We start from the raw sequence: 20,904 nt of genomic DNA, 5'->3' as shown, positions 1-20,904 counted from the left end.
TAAATTCAGGAATGGCAGTGAATGAGTAATTAACCTGCCATGCATATTTTTGGAATGTGGGAGTAAACTGGAGTACCTGGAGAAAACAGCAGGCACGAGGAAAAAATGCAAACCCTACACAGGGAGGCCTGAGCGAGCCTAACTCGAACCATTTTTCATTATTTCTACTGTAATGTGTATTTTAATGTAATACAGAGTAATCAATGTCAAGTTATTAGGTATTGTGCATTTTATTTTTGACATTTGCGCCGCATGCTCTTGAGTTCTACTCTCCTGTATGCCCAAGGGCATCATGTCTTCAGCCACTATTTTGCCATTCAAACAGACTAGAATCTCAGCAGTCATGTTGACCTATGATGCTATGTTAGCTAAATGAAGAGCTCTTTGCAATTCTTACGACACAGCAAAGATATTGTAACCTTGCCACACAATCCGCAAGGTGTTTAAATCAGAATTTTCCGGCTCTTCAGTTCTCAGTTAATCCTGTTTTCCAATCTTTTCCTCTCCTCTGTTCATTCATATGTCACACAGGTACGTAGTCCAGGGAAATGTCAAAAATGACATTTGGGATTGCAGAATCTTTTCTCAAACTCAATCTGACAATCAGCCACAAATTTACTCCAAAATCTCTTTACAGATTGCATGTACAGGGTTTAAAAACAGTCTTTAAACCACAGCTTGTTTTATCTACTGTTTACATTCATTGTTGACAAAGTCAGTTATGTTTCATGTAATTTCACATTATCTATAGTTATTAACCCGTGGGATATCTTAGTGTTATGATTGAATATTATTGAGGACTGATTTAACCAATGCAGGATTCATGGCAAAAAATAAAAAATAAAAATCATGAGGTGGTATTGCACTGCAAGAAGAATATGGTTTTGGAGTCGAACGCTTGTAGTTATGTATGAGACGTTGAAGTAGGAGAAGACCTGCCAAATGCAAGATTTTCAGAATAGTCAAAAGTAGAGCGAGACACATGAGTTTGGATGAACCTTGACGAAACAGGGGTGCCATTTTTTTCAGCGTATTTTTTTCTGAAAAATATAGTCAAGACATTCTCCATTCGCATTTGCCAATCAAGCACTAGCAGTGGTCGATTGAGTGGTGACATCACGCAAGATAGAAAGGACTGGGAAGTGAAAATGAGCACTGGTTATGTAAATGTGCCATGTCTAATGATTTAATGGAAACTATAACGTCAAATGATGGAATTTTATGACAATTGGCTTGACAAATGGCATCATAATTGGCATGGACATTTGTAATCTTAAAAATTCAAACATCACAGACTTCAGAATTACGTTTAACCATGGTGGCGAGCTCTCCTGAATTTAGATTTTTTACAATTAGCCACATCACCTACTGCCTGAAGACAGCTCGGTTAGGCTCCAGCACCACCGTGATCCTCGTGAGGAATAAGCGGTTCGTAAAATGAATGGATGAAAAAATGAATACAATTAGCCCTAGCTTTAACATGTAATTTTTGGTAGAACCATGAGAGGTAATTAGAGAGAACAATTGGTGGTGTAGTGTAGGGGTGTCATACTCAGGTACTGGAGGGCCGCTGTCATGGATGTTTTCCAAGTCTTACTGTTGCAACACATCTCCGTCTTCCCCTTGCATGGGGATGATGCATGGGGTGACTTGGCAGGTTGGGAAAATTGGTAGTTGGAACAAGGTGTTTTGTTTTGTTTTTCAACAAAGACAAATGACAAAAATATTCATGCACAAAGTGACTTGGATAATTAATCTGATTACTAGTCTGGAAACAGTTACACGTTAAATTTCTTCTGCCCCAATAATGTTGCTTTATTCGTGTCACTCAGTCATAGCTGACTGCCAGTCATCCGAAGTTGATGATCTGTACAGTCATTTCAAAGGAAAATGTCCTCATATTTTAAATTACAATACAGTTTTATCATATTCTAAGTACCCAGGTTGCTTAAAATTATATTTGAAATTAATTAATGAAAGGGAATGTTGCAAAAATAAGTAATTAATGTTGTGAGAGTTCTTGGAAAGAATTTTACTAGAATCGGAGTGGTGGTATATATCACCCTTTTGTTTTTCCAAATGACTCTTCAATCAAAATAGCCATGTCAGGTCTGTGCAATCTGTCTTTACATAAATGCCTAGTAAGATCATTATATTTGTACTTTGGAATGGCCTAGTACTGTTATCATAGTCATGTGCTTATGACTAAATACTTGTCTGCATCAGGAGAAAAATGAGTGAGGCGACCATTGCTAAAGTGTTGCCAAGCAACGCGTCTTGCTGCACAGGCGAGCGCATAACTTCTATGCATTTCACAACAGGCATATAAAAAAAAGACTCCAACTCTTACATCACCATTTTCCACTACAATGATTGCTGGAGCTGTGAGCAGTGCTTTCAGACAGACTTCAAGATGCGCTGAGACCTGGCTTACACTTGACTGGAGGTATCTCTCTCTCTCTCTCTCTCTCTCTCTCTCTCTCTCTCTCTCTCTCTCTCTCTCTCTCTCTCTCTCTCTCTTTCTACCTCCTCCACTGGCTCCCTTACTCGGGCCCTATATAAAATCCTTTGTCGTTGTGTTGCAGTAGCCTCATCCTATCTTAGCTACGCTACAAAGCTACCCTGTCGCTACTTTGTCTCACAGGTGCAGCATGTTTGTTGAACATTCCCTTTTGTTTGATGCTCAGTTGGCGTTCAGCTGGCTGTTCGCTGGCCAAAAGCTGTGCACTTAACCTGAGCATTTGCCCTAATGAAGCATAACTGTTTTTCCACGTATCTGCACACTCCATTAATATAGGTCAGTCTTAGGAAGAATGGTCACTTCGAACATTCCTCTTTGATTGGATTGGATTTGCCTTTATTAGTCTCGCAGTGGAGACATTTACATTTCACAGCAGCAAAGTGTTGAAAGGTATGAAAGTAGAAGAACAAAATACAGGAGCTGCTGGAAAGGCAGCCACTCTCGCGGCACCCTCTTGAAGTCAAAAGAACACAAAAAAAACCTAAATAACAAATAATATGACAGCACAAAGACACAGCCATTCATTCTTAAGCACTTTCTGTACCCTCTTTGTTACAAGAAGCAGTTCTAGATGAAAGAGGAGAGGATCAAAGCGTCTTTCCCCCAGTGGATCAGGGACATCATGGTGGAACGTGCACATTGACTACAAGCTAAATGTTGAAAGCAAATACGCAGCTGTAGCATCCATTAACGAAAAGAGATTGTCTCACATCTCCTGTCCCACATAAATCCGCTTCAATTCCAAGCCGCAACAGTTCCAAATACGCATTGGCGATCTGCGCTGACGCTCCTTTCTTCTTATCGCGGGCTCCTCAAGCCATGCATCCATCCAGCCGCAGACTGTCCAACAGCACCGACCTTTCCGCTGAACAAAGCGGGGCTGTGAAGATGCTGCCCATTACAGGCGCAAAAAAGCACAATGATGTCCTTGATGACAATATGCTATGACCGTTCTGACTCGAATGGGAAAATTCTGATTCAGTTTGTGACATTTCCCATCATGCCAACATGGCATCACTTCTGCATTCGAGAGACAATTGCTGAGAAAGGAAGTCTTCCTTGTTCAGTTGTATTCTGAATAAAAATATTTGTCATGGGATTTTGATTTTCCTCTGGCACAAATAGCTCAAATAGGCCTGACTGTTACCTACCTCAAAAATAGTCCTTCTTTGACCCCCTCAAAACGAAACACTGTCCTCAAGTTTTGCATTCATCCTGTACAGTTTGTGAGTTGTGCGGTCCGATGACATTGGAATTGAGCCTTATAAAGGCAAAGACTGGCCACTTCAGTGTTTGTATCGGGAAAGAATGTCACTTTTCGGTTTACGAACGTTACATTTATGAAAATTTTACCTTGGCATACAAACTATTTTTCGGGATACACACCGAGCTGCCACAATGAGTGATGTGTCGCGAACAAGTCCGTTCTCCTAACAAGAAAATGGTGGCCCGCCCCCAGTCTTCGGTTAAAGCCACGTGATTCGTCAAGAACGCAGCAGTGAGGGGGTGGAGGTTATAGACAGACCGAGAGTGAGGCCCATCCCCCAAAAACAAAATGGCGTCTTCGGATAAAGCCACATGATTGGTCAAGAACGCAGCAGTAAGGGGGCAGGAGGGTTAAACATGAAAGAGACAGGCAGACAACAGAGAGAGAGTGAGAAAACACACACACACACACAAAAGGGAGACGACAGAGCTTGAAACAAAAGTAAAAAAACAAACAAAAATGAAATGGTGAGAAAATGGATAGAAAACAATGCAATTTGGACTCATTTCAACTTTGATAAATAACCCGCACAAGCCATCTGTACACTTGATGCAAAAAGCTATCAACCCAGCTAAACAGAACACAATTGATGAGGAAAAAAGTAAAATTATCGCAGAGAAAGCACCTCCAAAGAATCATTCCTAAAGATGGTTAAAGAAGGTGTTTAATGCTGATGAAACCTGCCACTCCATTCCATCAAGCCATCAACGACCATCACAAAGCTCAATAAAACAACTTTATCATACAGTACAGTTTATTTCTTGAATTATAATACCATAGCACATTTATTATACATAAAATAAGGTATATTTCGTGTAGTTTTAAGGATTAGAAAATTAGAAAGTAGAAAATTCTGTTTTATGGGGACCTGGGAACAGATTATTTTAATGGTTTCCTATGGGAAATTAATTTTTGGGATACACACTTTTCGCCTTACACAGTCTGTCTGAGAACCAATTATGTTCGTAAGCCAAGGTATCACTGTACTTACTAATGCATCGCGTCCTCCTGGAGCGTCAACTGTGAGGAGAGATTTCCTCCCCACCCATATACTCTACACCAGGGGTGTCAAACTCATTTCGCATCGCGGGCCACATACGGCCTAGGGAGATGTCAAGTGGGCCGGACCATTAAAATTATACCATACTCTGCTAAAAATAGCAAAAATATCATGTCTTTCCTTTGTTTTGGTGTAAAGAAGCACAAGAACATTAGGAAAATATTGACATTTAATGAACTATCCTTTTACAAAACATTTCATGAAACACCTCATCTTTCCTTAGACAAATGTGCAATTTACTTTTATCATTCACAAATATGCATTGCAATTGATCCCAATGATTATACAAAGGCACAAAACTTTAATTTGTACTGAAAAATATAGTAATGCACTTTAAGATTAAATGAGACTTTTAAAGAAATGGATTTTTTAAACCACTTACACATACGCATATAAAATCTAAATGTAATCCCTGCGTACACCTTACAAACTAAGGGGAGTGATTCTAAATTTGTAATGAAGAAAGTGTTCACGTGTCCTGTAAATCTGTAAACTTCATACATGAAACATACATACACATACAATACATACTGAAAATATATGGAGTTGTATGAACAGTAGAATTCCATCACAGAACTTTTGTTTTGAAGCTGCTGACTAACATTAAAGTGTGGTATGGCAGGCTGTGGGTAATGTTGCTGTCGCTGAGAAGTTTGTCAAACTGACGATGGTTCAGACCTCTGGAAATTAACAGTGCGAACAACCACCTCCGTGACGTGGTCCATTTTCCGCGACTTGCAACACAATGCCTCCTGGTGCAAAATACAGTGAAATGTCCAGAAACGATCTCCTCCATTAAGGGCTTGTACTTTGTCTTTGAACTTTGTCACGACACCTGCTTTCTTTCCGACCATGGATGACGCCCCGTCTGTAGCCAGGCTGACAGCGCGGGACCAGTTCACTCCAACTCTGTCCAATACAGCAACGACAGAGCCGAAAATGTCCTCGGCTGTTGTGGTGTCCATCATTAGCACCAACTCAAGAAACTCTTCAGTAACAGTCAATGTCTCATCAACTCCTCGAATAAATAAGGTCCGTTGGGCCACGTCTGTGATGTCAGTGCTCTCGTCAATTGCCACGGAAAATGCAATAAATCCTCTCTGCTATAGTATTCCTCGTCAGGCTAATATTGGCAAAAGCTTGTCGCTTCTCGGAACATACAAGTTCAGCCGCCTTCATCATGCATCGTTTAACAAACTCACCGTCGAAATAGGGCCTCGATGCTAATGCTATTTCACTAGCAATTAGGTAGCTGGCTTTTACCGCTGCTTCACTGACTTCTCGGCTCCGGATGAAAGTTGACTGCTGTTTCCTCAGACCCGCCAGCAATTCGTTAATCTCTTCTCTTCTCAGTTGTCCTTGCAACCCGTCATATTTTTTCGCTGTGATGAGTCCCGTAGTGGCGTCGAATATTATATTCTTTCAATACCGAAACTTGTTGCAAACACACCAAGCACAAAGGTTTTCCGTGCATCTCTGTAAATAAATAGGACGTGGTCCATTTTTCTTTGAAAATTCTACACTCCTTATCTACTTTTCTCCGTTTGGATAACGACATTTTGGCTAATGAGGGTGTAGCGGAGAGGTAGAGACCAAGATATTAACAACGTCGTAACAAGCAGCAGATGGCGCATTGACACCGTCGGCTGTTTTCAGTCTCTCTCAGTGATGCGGCGTGTCTTCTACTCTGATGGAAAGAGTGCGCCCCTTAGCGGATAATCCATGAATTGCAGTGAATCAAAAATATTAATTCCATGTCTTTTATGCATTTTTCCACTTTCAAATTATCCTGCGGGCCTGATCGAACCTCTTCGGGGGCCGGTTCCGGCCTGCGGGCCGTATGTTTGACACCCCTGCTCTACACAGACAATTGTAATTGAGTCAATTGGTAAGAGGGATCTCCTCCCCGTCCACATACTCTACGCAGCCAATCGTAAGCGAGCTCGGCAGATCACGCCCTGAACTCGTTGGCAACACTTCAGCATAGCCAGGCACTGATTGGTCAGCCTTGTTGTCCGTCACGTAAACATGCAGCTGGTGGTGTCCGTCCCCCACTCTGGTGGTGTCCGTCCCCCATTTTTAGCTCGGGTCCTCTACCAGACGCCAGGAAGCTTCACGGTTCTGCACAGTGTCCATTCTCTTCTCAGCACTGTGCTTTTCTGGACCATGATATCCGATGTTGTTCCCGGGATCTGTTGCAACCACTCATCTAATTTGGGGGTCACTGCCCCGAGTGCTCCGACCACCACAGGCACGACTGTAACCTTTACCTTCCAGGCTCTCTCCAGCTACTCTCTGGGGCCTTGGTATTTCTCTCTCTGTCTCTCCGTCTATCTCTCTCTTTCTCTCTCTCTTTCTTTCACTCTCTCTCACTCTCTTATACATTCATTTTCAACATAATAGTGGATGTTTCTTTGATGCAATTCCGGCATATTGTTTTTTTTGCAAAATTCAAAGCAAATTCAAGCAAAACAATTAAAAAAACGATGCCATTGACTGGCAACCAGTTCAGGGTGTCCCCACCGACTGCCCAAACACATGCGTACATTGATCAAACAGATATACTAGACCTCATTGAAAAAAATATAATTTCTTTTACTACAGTTGAAAACTAAATGTTGGGCCATATTGTGAAATACCCTTTGAAAGCACATGAACATGCACTTGCTTTCGTTCTTTCAGTCACAAAAATATTTTTTTATAGTCACAATATTTTGTCATAAGGCTACCACAAGTTAGCATGATAACAAGCTCAGTTGCGTTCAGATCATTTAGCATACTTACTTTCAAAGTTGCAGTGGTAGGATCAGACATAAGACTTGAAATAATATATAATTATTCAAGTGTTGAGCAAATACCTGTAACTGATGAGCTTCGCTAAAATGGAAATTGACATGCCAACACACTGTTTGTATTCAGTAGAGATCGAGACGCACACACCAAATCTCACGTTGACCAGCTTGGGGCACTTGAATGCAGTGCCCAACCTTGGTGTATTCTATTATTTTGAAGAGTAATTAGAGTCCATATCAAACTATTAACAATAACTAATTACCCCTTTAACCAATTTGAAATAATTTTATTCATCATTAGCTATAGTTTAAGTGATAATATAAAATAGTTGTACATGAACTATCGTAATTGTCTTGTAATTGTATCTTTTTTAAACTTTGTCACTGAAAAGTCATATGGTGACCACCATGTGTGCTGATTGCAGCCCCCGACCGAGCACGCTGTATTGATCAGCTGCCACTGATGCAATTGTGTTTTGTCACATCTCCACAATCATTGCATCTTGGGACATTATTAAACCACCCTGGAGATATCAGGGAATTAATTGTTACAGGGAGCTCGAGAGAAAGTGAATGAGATATTTGCTAAAAATGAGACATTCACTTCTAACATATTACGTAACAATATCTGACAGGTTCCTATTCCATCTTGCTTATTGACACTTTATGGCCATTTTCAGACAAAAAAACAAGTGTTTTTATGTGGCCTTACAATGTTACATTTCAAAGATCTTTTCTTCACCGACTTTGAGCCACAACAGACCCGTGTTTAGGCTTAATTCCTTCTTTGTCTTGTCAGCGATTTGCACATTACAGAACAGCATATGAGGTATTGTATTTTACCTCCTGAAAGTAGAAAGACTCGCAAAATCTAAAAGTCAAAGTCAAACTTCAAATGGCCATATTTTTCTGGCCTTCATCAGGTGAGATTACATTTATTATGAGACACTGTAAAAATCTTCTGTGCAAATTATGAATTGTGGCCTTGTAATGGCCCCTGGCAAGGAGCTGCATGTATTTGTGATGTGTTATAAGTGCAGTACTGAGGTGGATCTGCAGCATCTGGAGTGATTGCAGGAGCTGGAGAAATGCCTTGGGCGACCCTATAATAAATAAAAAACAGTGAAAAGGGAAGGACACTCGAGCGACATTGAGGCTTTGAACCATACATGGAAGGATTCATGTAATTCAAAGCACATACTGTAGAACACTGGTGTGTGATGTTGAAATCAATGTTATCACAGTAGAAGTGATGAACATGTGTGTGTGTGTTTATGTATGTATGTATGTATGTATGTATGTATGTATGTATGTATGTATGTATGTATGTATGTATGTATGTTTGTATGTTTGTATCTATGTATTGTTGTGCTCTGTGGAGAAACACAGAGAAACTGATTGCTGCATGGAACTTGTCGCCAGTTGGGACCATCGGACGGAACACTGGATTTGGACGCTTGCTAAAGGTGGCTAGGCTACCTAGGAAGGACGTCAAGAGGGTGAGGCCTAGAAATACATGGGAGAGAACCCCATCTTCAGTTTCACCTCAAAAGAGACTTTGTTGTACTTTGAGAATTGGAAGGAACGCTATTCTTGCCTATTTTTGCTTGTGAATTCCCCCTGAAACCCTTTATTAAAATCTTTGTTTGCATTCAAACCTGTCGCCCATTGCACTTCTTGTCCTGCCCCGCTGAGAGCGAGCTTCTCATGACATTACATATGGTGGAGAATGCGAGCACTGGACAAGCGTTAATAAGTGGACATTAGTGTTTGTGTTTAGTTTTTTCCAAAATGACAATAACTTCAATTACAAATTCAAAAATGGAAGACATCTTGAAAACCCTTCTCGCAAGTCAGGAAGCCCAATATCAGGCCAATTTGGCTCTGCTAGAGGAGAAAAAGAGAGCAAATGAACTGAAGGCAGACGAATTGCTCTTGCAAAAACAAATGGCCGCCCATTGTAGAGGAGGCATGCCTGAGTGAAGGTGGACAATTTTATAGCCAAGATGGGGGGTGACAGATGATATTGAGGCTTACCTGCATACATTTGAAGCAACAGACACTAGAGAGAGGTGGCCCAAGCAGCAATGGGTGGGATTGCTGGCACCCTTCCTGACAGGGGACTCACTGAATGCTGTCCGGAACTTGACCGCAGACAGGGCAGAAGACTATGAGTATCTAAAAGCTGAAATTCTCAGCAGACATGGGCTCACCAAGTTCGGGATGGCACAGCGCTTCCACACCTGGACGTTCCAGCCAGAACCGCCTGCACGGGCACAGATGCACGAATTGGCCCGCATCGCTCGGAAGTGGCTGGAACCGGAAAGGAACACGGCAGCTGAGGTGGTCGAGGCCATTGTAGTGGATCGCTACTTACGGGCCCTGCCCTATGAGTCAATAAAGTTCATCAGTCACAGTCGCTGACTACTGCCTGTCAAACAGTGGCAGCAGTGGAGCAGTACCAGGCCACAGCGGAGATGCTGCGAACGACCAGAAAGGAAACCGGCAACACATCCCCACCCCGGACCGGAATGGCCCGCACAAAGGTGCCAAAGCTTCCCAACGTAGCCAAGATGGCTCCAGACGGCATCAGAAGCCCACCCAGGCAATGGCGGCTGCCCAGGGGCACTGAGCCCAAACAATGCTACACATGCGGAGAGACTGGACACATTTCATGGCAGTGTGGAAAGCCAACGGAAGAGTCCATGCCGACCGCTTACTCTTCCAGTGCCCACCCTGCTCATTATGCCTCCCTCCTGGGGGTGAGTGACAGCTCACTAACAAGACCCCCCACCTGTCCGGTGACAATGAATCAACAGCATGTTGAAGCCCTGCTGGACACCGGAAGCCTGGTCACCTTGTGTGCCAAACGCTGGTGGATCCAACCAGGTTGTCTCCAGAGAAAACCCTTCCAGTCTCCTGTGTGCACGGAGACACCAAAGACTACCACACCACCAAACTCAACATGACCACAACCAAGAGAATCATCCGCACGGTAGCTGGTGTGGTTGACTCTCTCCCTGTCCCCCTCTTGATTGGACACAACTGCCCGGCCTTTCACCCACTGTGGAGAGAAACACAGGAAAGACTGGCCCGACTACCTCGGAAGGGGAGAGGTAAGACGTGTGTAGTGAATACTCAAGCCTACTCCCCTGATTGACTATCTAGCCTGGGCTCTCCTAGGGACAGCAAATGCACCACCGGAGACGGAGTCTGGGCCAGAGACAGCCGAGGAGACTCCAGCCCCAGAAAATATCCTGGCTTCCAGTGGTGCCGAGAACCCAGGGACCCAGAAGCTGACTCCTCTAACAGGCCGGTATGGTACAGCCCAGTTACAGGATCCTACCCTTGCCAACACTATGAAAAATGTGCAGGTTTTAGAGGGTGTACTACTAGGGGAAAGGACAAGCCCCACCTACCCCCATTTAGCTGTTGACCGGGGGTTAATATACCAGGTAACGAAGCAAAATGATGAGGTACGTGAACAATTCTCGTACCACAGCCACACAGAGCTACAGTACTGGACTTGGCACACACACACCTGCTAGGCCCTAGCAGCTAGGGGGACCCCTAGGGGTAAAAAGACAAAAGAGAGGATCTTGCAACGGTTCTTCTGGCCAGGGTTGCACAAGGCTATGGAGAACTTTTGTCGTTCTTTCCCTGAGTGCCAACAGGTGGCGCCCAAGCCCTCTTACAGAAACCTGCTCATTCCCTTACCCATCATTGAGACCCCTTTTCAGATGCTTGGGCTGGATATAGTTGGACCTCTAACAAAAAGTACTAGGGGACACCAGTATATTTTAGTTATGCTCAATTATGCCACTCGGTTTCCAGAGGCTGTTCCCCTCCGAAAGGCTACCACTAGCTAGATTGGAAAGGAACTGTTTACTCTCGCCAGCAGGGTGGGAATCCCAAAGGAGATACTGACAGACCAAGAAAGCCCCTTTACGTCCAAGGTCATGAAGGACCTATGTGCCCTGCTCAAGGTCAAGCAACTGAGAACTTCCATCTACCACCCGCAGACGGATGGGTTGGTAGAACGGTTCAACAACTCTCAAGGCCATGAAGAGGAAAGTGATCGAAGAAGATGGCCGAAACTGGGATCAACCGCTGCCGTACTTGTTTGCTGTGAGGAAAGTACCACAGTCTTCTACTGGTTTTTCACCCTTTGAGCTGTTGTACTCTTACAGACGCTGGGGACTGCTGGATATCGCCAAAGAGGCTTGGGAAGAGCAGCCGTGCCGACAACGTACACTCATCGAGCATGTGGGAGACGTGAGGGAAAGGATGAAGGCCGTTTATCCCAACGACAGCAACAACAAGCCTCCTACAATAGACCTGCCCAGCCTCGAGAGTTCAAGCCAGGGGACAGAGTGCTTGTCTTGGTGCAAACTGTGGAGTGCAAATTCCTGGCATCCTGACAGGGGTCCTTTGAGGTCATTGAACGCATGGGGGAGGTAAACTACAAGGTGAGGCAACCTGGTTACAGGAAACCTGAGCAGATTTATCACGTTAACCTCCTAAAGAAATGGCATGCCAGAGAGGCGCTGTTCAGTTGTCTCGCCCCCAGTGAGGCCAAGGAACCGGCCAGAGAAGAAGTTCAGTTCAGAAGTTTGTCCCCCCACCAACGCCAGCTGACCATCGAATTGGTTGAGCGTAACCAAGACGTCTTCTCCTCCATACCTGGACACACAGACGTGGTGGAACACGAGATACGCGCCATACCTGGAAAACCAGTACACCAGCATCGATACCGTGTGCCGGAGGCCCGTAAGGCAGCTATTCAGGAGGAGATAAGGAAGATGCTGGAACTGGGAGTAATTGAGGAGTCCCAAAGTGCCTGGACAAGTCTGATTGTGTTGGTTCCCAAGCCAGACGGGTCAATACGATTCTGTAATGACTATCGGAAGTTGAATGAGGTGTCTGAATTTGATGCCTCGTGTTGATGATCTTATTGACTCCATGGGACAGGCACGCTTCATAACCACTCTCGACCTCACAAAGGGTTAATGGCAGGTGGCATCCTGACAGGGGTCCTTTGAGGTCATTGAACGCATGGAAAAGGAGAAGACAGCCTTCGCCGCACCAGAGGGACACTACCAGTACACAAGGCTCGGTTTGGTTTGGTCTCCATGGAGCACCCGCCACGTGTCAGCGCCTAATGGATCGGATTCTCACCTTCCACAAGAGGCACGCAGCAGCATACTTGGATGATGTTGTCATACCGAGTCGCGACTGGGAGAGTCACTTACCCTGAGTGCAAGCTGTGATTGATTCCCTCAGAAAAGCAGGTCTCACAGCAAACCCGAAGAAGTGCAGGTTGGCATTTGGCGAGACCAACTACATGGGCTACACTATAGGATGGGGCCTGGTGAAGCCTCAAGTTGCAAAACTACAGGCCATACAAGATTGGCCCCAGCCCCTTTCCAAAAAGCAGGTGAGGTCGTTCTTAGGCCTAGCTCTCTACTATAGACAATTTATTGCTGACTTTGCTACTATAGCAGCCCCCATGACAGAATTGACGAACAAAAAACACTCCCGGTTGGTGAAATGGAGCCCAGAGGCCGAAATGGCCTTCATCAATCTGAAACAGGCGCTGTCCTCCAGTCCGATCTTGGTGGCACCAGACTTCAGCAAGGACTTCATTGTTCGAGCTGATGCATCTGAAGTTGGTCTGGGGGCCGTACTTTCGCAAGTACATGGAGGAAAGGAACATCCCATCCTTTACCTTAGCAGAAAGCCATTGCCCAGGGAAAAGAACTATTCCACAGTGGAAAATGAGTGTCTTACCATTACATGGGCTTTGGAGTCATTGCGCTTCTATCTCCTGGGAAGACCTTTCACGGTGGTCTTTGATCATGCTCTTCTACAATGGATGGCCAGAAACCAACAGCAGAGTAACCAGGTGGTTTTTGAGTCTGCAGGTCTTTAACTTTTCTGTGGTCCACAGGGCTGGCAAGCGCTAAGGAAATGCGGATGCCCTCTCCCGAATGGAGGCCTTCCTTGCCTGCTTCGCATCCTTCACCCCGCCGAGGACGTCAGTCTCAAGGGGCGGATGTATGATGTCACGAGAGGCTGGGTCCTGGAGGGGAAATACATTCCACTAAGATGGCTTCACAGAGAGAGAGTTTTTTGGCCCCCCCTGGTGGAAGGCAGCAATCCAAACCCCACACCTGTGGCTGATCGTGGCTTGATTGGCATGCATGGCTTTTAAGGCCAGAGAGCCTCTGAGTGTGCAGCTGGGGAGACACGCTCCATTGTTGTGCTCTGTGGAGAAACACCAAGAAACTGATCGCTGCATGGAACTCGTCGCCAGTTGGGACCATAGGACGGAACACTGGATTTGCACCCTTGCTAAAGGTGGCTAGGCTACCTCGGAAGGACGTCAAGAGGGGTGAGGCCTAGAAATACATGGCAGAGAACCCCATCTTCAGTTTCACGTCAACCTTGTTGTACTTTGAGAATTGGAAAGAACGCTGTTCTTGCCTTTTTTTGCTTGTGAATTCCCCCTGAAACCCTTTACTAAAATCTTTGTTTGCATTCAAACCTGTCGCCCATTGCACTCCTTGTCCTGCCCCGCTGAGAGCTAGCCTCTCATGACATTAGTATGTATGCATGCATGTATGTATGTAGGTATGTATGCATGCATGTATGTATGTATGTATGTATGTATGTATGTATGTATGTATGTATGTATGTATGTATGTATTGTGATATCATGAGAGGATAGCTCTCAGCGAGACGGGACAAGAAGTGCAATGGACGACAGGTTTGGATACAAACAAAAGGTTTTAATCAAGGGTTCCAGGTGGAATTCACAAGCAACAAAGGTTTGAATAGTGTCCCTTCCAATACTTATCAAAATAAAGTCTCTTCTGATACTTAAATCCAAATAAAGTCTCTTCTGCTACTTAAATCCAAATAAAGTCTCTTCTGAGGTAAAACTGAAGACGGAGTTCTTTACAAGAGTCTCTAGGCCTCACCCCTCTTGACGTCCTCGTCATGTAGCCTAGCCACCTTAGCTAGGTTCAAATCCAGTGTCCAGTCGTGTGGTCCCAACTGGCAATGAGTTCCACGCAGCAATCAACTTCTCCACAGAGCACAGCAATCGAGCTTGTCTTTCCCCAAGCTCCACACTCAGAGGCTCTCTGCCTTAAGAGCCCTGCTTTCCAATCAAGCCCTGATCAGCTGCAGGTGTGTGGGTTTAATTGCTGCCTTCCACCAGGTGGGGCCAAGACTCTCTCTGGGTGGAGCCATCTTAGGGGGATGTATTTGCCCTCCAGGACACAGCCTCTCGTGACATCACACATCCCCCCCCTTGAGACCGACGTCCTCGGCGGGGTGAAGGATGCGAAACAGGCCAGGAAGGCCTCACTTCGGGAGAGGGCATCCGCATTGCCTTGGCGCTTGCCAGCCCTGTGGACAACAGAGAAGTTAAAGGCCTGCAGGCTCAAGAACCACCTGGTTACTCGGCTGTTGGTCTCCTTGTTCCTGGCCATCCATTGGAGAGGAGCATGATCAGAGACCACTGTGAAACGTCTTCCCAGGAGATAGAAGCGCAATGACTCCAGCGCCCATGTAATGGCAAGGCACTCCTTCTCCACGGTGGATAATTATTTTCCCTGGGCAACAGCTTCCTGCTAAGGTACAGGATGGGATGTTCCTCTCCTCCATGTACTTGCGAGAGTACAGCCCCCAAACCAACTTCCGATGCATCCGCTTGCACCATGAAGTCCTTGCTGAAGTCTGGTGCCACCAGGATCGGACTGGAACATAGCGCCTGTTTTAGATTGGCAAAGGCCATTTCGGCCTCTGGGCTCCATTTCACCAATCGGGAGTGTTTTTTGGTCGTCAATTCTGTCATGGGGGCTGCTATAGTAGGAAAGTCAGCGATAAGGCGTCTATAGTAGCCAGCCATGCCTAAGAACGACCTCACCTGCTTCTTGGTAAGGGGTTGGGGCCAATCTTGTATGGCCTGTAGTTTTGCTTCTTGAGGCTTCACCAGCCCCCGTCCTATAGTGTAGCCCAGGTAGTTGGTCTCGCCAAATGCCAACCTGCACTTTTTCGGGTTTGCTGTGAGACCTGCTTTTCTGAGGGAGTCAATCACAGCTTGCACTCGGGGTAAGTGACTCTCCCAGTCGGGACTCTGTATGACGACATCATCTAAGTATGCTGCTGCGTACCTCTTGTGGGGGGTGAGAATCCGGTCCATTAGGCGCTGAAACGTGGCGGGTGCTCCATGGAGACCAAACGGGAGCCTGGTGTATTGGTAGAACCCCTCAGGTGTGGCGAAGGCTGTCTTCTCCTTTGATGCCGGGGTCAGGGGCACCTGCCAATAACCCTTTGTGTGGTCGAGAGTGGTGATGAAGCGTGCCTGTCCCAGGGAGTCAATAAGATCATCAACACGAGGCATCGGGTACGCATCAAATTCAGACACCTCATTCAACTTCCGATAGTCATTGCAGAATCGTATTGACCCGTCTGGCTTGGGAACCAACACGATCGGACTTGCCCAGGCACTTTGGGACTCCTCAATTACTCCAAGTTCCAGCATCTTCCGTATTTCCTCCTGAATAGCTGCCTTACGGGCCTCCGGCACCCGGTATGGACGTTGGTGGACCGTTTTTCCAGGTGTGGTGCGTATCTCGTGTTGCACCACGTCCGTGTGTCCAGGTATGGAGGAGAAGACGTCTTGGTTACGCTCAACCAATTCGAGGGTCATCTGGCGTTGGTGTGGGGACAAATTTGGACCCATCTGGACGTCTTCTCTGGCCGGTTCCTTCGCCTCGCTGGGGGGTAGGCAACTAAACAGCGCCTCTCTGGCATGCCATTTCTTTAGGAGGTTAACGTGATAAATTTGCTCAGGTTTCCTCTTACCAGGTTGCCTCACCTTGTAGTTTACCTCCCCCACGCGTTCGATGACCTCAAAGGGCCCCTGCCAGGATGCCAGGAACTTGCACTCCACGGTTGATACCAAGACCAGCACTCTGTCCCCTGGCTTGAACTCTCGAGGCTGGGCAGGTCTATTGTAGGAGGCTTGCTGCTGTCGTTGGGCCGCTTCCATGTGTTCTCGCACTATGGGATAAATGGCCTTCATCCTTTCCCGCATGCCCCCCACATGCTCGATGAGGGTATGTTGTCGGCACGGCTGCTCTTCCCAAGCCTCTTTGGCGATATCCAGCAGGTGGGGCCAAGACTCTCTCTGGGTGGAGCCATCTTAGGGGGATGTATTTGCCCTCCAGGACACAGCCTCTCGTGACATCACAGTATGTATGTATGTATGTATGTATGTATGTATGTATGTATGTATGTATGTATGTATGTATGTATGTATGTATGTATGTATGTATGTATGTATGTATGTATGTATGCATATACACACATATATATTTGAAAAAAAAAAAAAAAAAAACATTCTTTTTCTTTTAAAATCCTTGACCAAGCAGAATCAGGACTAAGCGAAGTCATGCACAGACATTTTATTCTTAGCAGCGTGAGAAAGGCTGTTACAAGTTGACACAAAAATAACTAGTCGGTTAAATTGTCCATTCACAAAATACAAATGTATGTTATCAAGAAGTAGGTCACTGCTTAGAAAATTGGAGGTGTATTTGTCTTTTTGGTAACCCCCAACTTGGTGGAGGCAAAAGGTACCGTTACACAAAAGACAACAAAAGACAATGTCTGTCAGTAAAGAATTTTATTCATTTGTTTGTTTGATTTCATTGACTTTTTTCATCGATAAAATTACTTTGCCATGTGTCTTCCTGTTTTGGAAATTCTCATTTCACTGAGCCAGCTAAAAACAACCAAGTTAGTACACCACAGCAAAGCACCCTCACTGTTTGCTTGCAATTAAAATAAAAACACCACCAAATGATTTCCCCACATTTACATTCCACCCAGTTATTTGTACAAAATATGCCAATATACAGAATGCTACAACTAGCAATCAAAACAATAAAAACAAATTGACAAACGGAATCAGATGCAGCAAAAACCGACAGGATATCGAGAAAGGCATCAAAATGGGGAGTGGTATACCTCACTTAGGCGATAATTCTAAATAGCCACCAATTAAAAATAAATGAAATTTACAGCTCTAAATGAAAGAGACTGAATGATGTACAGCTCATTGGATGACTCAACTCAAGCAATTTATAGCGCAGTAGCTGATTCTTTGCCATTCTGTTACATGCCATCTGGTTTCATAGTTTTGAGAAGCTTTGCCCAAGATATGCAACATTTCTCATTTTGGACCAAGTATTGGTATACAGGGCTCATTGTGGACACAGCCAGACTGCAATACCCTCATTTTTAACCTAAAAAATGAAGAATTATGTGGCTTAGATTAATTTGACTTTTTTTGTCACCACATTTAAACAATGGAATACAAAGCATATGAAAGTGACCGGAGTTTGGGAAAAATGATTTGATCTACTTTGTGCTACATTTCTTTGAGACATGTGCCATGTGTCAAACATGTGTCAATGTCTGTCTGACTTTGACCCATTTATTGCCTTGTCTATTTCAGTATAATTTAATCTTAATTGCTTCCCTGCAAGTTACACAAGTCCTACATTTTACATAGAGAGTGAGACAAATTTGACACCTTTCAATCTTTGACTTTGTCTTGAAAATAGGGCCATGTGGTAAAGACTGTGCTTGGTCTATTGTGTGACAGGAATGAACAGTGGATCAACATAATATATCATGAAATGCTCTCCACGAAGGCTACTTTTTGTGATGTTTTGATTGTTCTGGATAATCGAGCAACATATCTGTGACACGATGTATCCCTCAAAATAATAAATAGTATAAATGATAGAAAACCTTGGTAAAAGTAACATTTTAATCTCCCCACCCCCACCCCCTTCATTGTGATCCTGTGTTCCTCCGATCAACTGTGGCAGGAGTCTTATTTCACGCAGTGGGTCACACAAAAGTACACTCCATTCACCATAGCCCTGGCAAATCCACTTCGCAGTCAATTCATTTGATAAGACGCAGTAAATCCACTCAAAGTTTCTCCTCTTTTCCCCCTTTTCTTGTGATACTCTCATGTGCCAAGTTGAAAGAAAGTATTCAGGGCCATTGCTGTGCAAGCCAAAGATTTTCTATATACAGTCCAAGACTGTCCGAGTTCAGTACTTTGTTGAAAAATGACATGGTTGAAGTGTAATACACTAAGACTGGTCCCATCTGAAACATTCTGCTTTTTGATCATGTCTATGATTTTGATTAAGTCGTTGGCATTGTTTGGCCCAGTAGTACTCAAACCGTGCTCTCCATCACCCACTCAGACCCCTCTAAACTCGGCTTGTCATCCTCATTGTCATCGTACTGTAGTAGCATGCCATTCACTGACAAACTGCGTTTCGTCCAAATATTACTGATCCTGCGAGGATGGCTGCCACGGCACTGCGTCGATGCCACGTGACCCATGTCAAACGAATGGCTCCTTTTGGGTTTAGCTTCCTGGGGGAGACCGAGCAGACGGCCCAGCATGGTGGAGGACCCTGCCCTTCCAAGTAGAGGTTCTTTGTCAGAAAGGGGCGCAACAGCTCCTGGAGTTATGGCTGTGGAAGCGGTGGAGGGCCCAGCTGCACCTTGACGGTCCCTGGTGATCCCTCGCAGCTCCATTGTGGTGAAGGCTCCTAAAAGGTGGTCCAAGTTTGGTTGTGGTTTGTGGCTGTGTCGGTGCCTACGGAACTTGCTGCTGGGCAGGGTGCTGCATTCAGTGCCCTGCATACTATAGCAGTCAGCGATCCTTCTTCCAGTTTGACTATCCAGTGAATTGGAGGAGGATGAAGATGGGGAGATGCTGCTCTGAAGGGATCCACATTTAAACTCCACCATTTCCTCACGCATGACCACCACGGCCGACTTGACTTGTGGTGGGGCGCCGTTGAACCTGTTCATACCCCCATTGGTCTGTGAGTAAGTATTGCTTACAGTAGGTAACTTTATAGTGTGGATACCGCTGGTCACCTTATAGCGCACCATGAGGATGATGATAAACACCAGTAGGGTGGCCACAATAATACCACCAATGACCAAGATCATGGTGCCACCCAGGAAACCACTGTGAAGAGACTGGCATTGGGGATAGTCGTCTGTGGTCATGAATTGGACACAGCCTACAATGTTGGTGGCTGTGAGTGTGGTGGCACTGTCATCCCAGATGGCCAATACACACAGATCATACTGCATGCCCGAGACGAGATTGGTGACTACGAAAGCTCTGATAGTCATGGGAATCATCCTGTAAACACACAAATGACAAAGAAAGACAGCATTAAACATTGCACATTGCAAATACTGAACTGTAGTCATTGGAAAATGCCTGACACAAGATGTCTGACACAAGAATCATGATTGAGAAAATAAATGTACAGTGTTCCCTCACTTAATATTTCAGGGTTATACTTTTAGTGATAGTTAATAGGCATAGGGATAATAATAATAATAATAATAATACATTTCATTTATAAGCGCCTTTCAAAACTCTCAAGGACACTTTACAGTCACAGAATATTTTTTTTCTGCGGGTGAGCAGCGGCAGCCACACGCGCCAACGTTCACTCAACCCGTGATCCTGCCATGAGGGAAACGCAATGACGGAGCATCATTCCAGTATGTGGGTACCACCATATTTTAAATATATCAACAGTGTATTTACCTTACATATGTGAGACAAAGATTTCAATGGTACACATATTTACTGAAATATTCAATTGTAAAATCTTATTAGGTAGATAACATTAATTAGCATTGCCTTCTGAGACAGACAAAGAGGCCTGTGTTTCTCTCACTTTCACTGACGGTGAAGCTGCGGTGAGCCTCCAGCTAACTGCTGGCCAGCTATCAATGCACAGCTGATATGTTTATGATAAGACAATTAATTGGGATTGAAGAGGAGGAGGCAAAGAGAAATTTGCTGTTTTTTTCCAGACATGTTAACTCAACCCCTCTCTTTCTCTCTTGCTCACGCTTACTTTCACTTTCACTTTCACTTTCACGCTTACATTCCCTTTTGCTATTGCATGTGCGCCTCCACCCTACCCGCACGTAGCAAACACAACAGGTTATTGAGTACACGGCTGACATGATACTGATCAGAGTCAAGAGCCCTGCTCGACACTGATCAAAGTCAACCATGTGATGAGACACAAGGGAAGATGCTGGGCATGGCCTCGAGCCAATCAGCTTTTGGAATAAATCCACTAATGCTGTTTTTGGTCGATGTACAAAACCTCTGAGT

At 44.9% G+C, this 20,904-nt stretch overlaps 1 protein-coding gene across 2 annotated transcripts in view; it reads right to left on the bottom strand.

Annotated features, from left to right (window-relative positions):
* Positions 1–17,325: 17,325 nt before the first annotated feature.
* LOC148893917 (leucine-rich repeat and fibronectin type-III domain-containing protein 2) overlaps positions 17,326–20,904 on the bottom strand; it is a 171,763-nt gene continuing 168,184 nt past the window's right edge. For both annotated transcript variants that reach the window (XM_089004844.1, XM_089004845.1), the window contains exon 4: positions 17,326–19,905. In XM_089004844.1, coding sequence (XP_088860970.1) covers positions 18,915–19,905 — 991 coding nt within the window. In that variant the 3' untranslated portion in view covers positions 17,326–18,914. The remainder of the gene's footprint in view (positions 19,906–20,904) is intronic.

Source organism: Hippocampus bargibanti, linkage group LG09 (assembly GCF_051943395.1).
Source record: "Hippocampus bargibanti isolate YZ-2025 linkage group LG09, ASM5194339v1, whole genome shotgun sequence".
In the NCBI taxonomy this organism is placed as follows: domain Eukaryota; kingdom Metazoa; phylum Chordata; class Actinopteri; order Syngnathiformes; family Syngnathidae; genus Hippocampus; species Hippocampus bargibanti.
The sequence above is the reverse complement of the archived record's forward strand: the minus strand, read 5'-3'. Positions and strand labels throughout refer to the sequence as shown.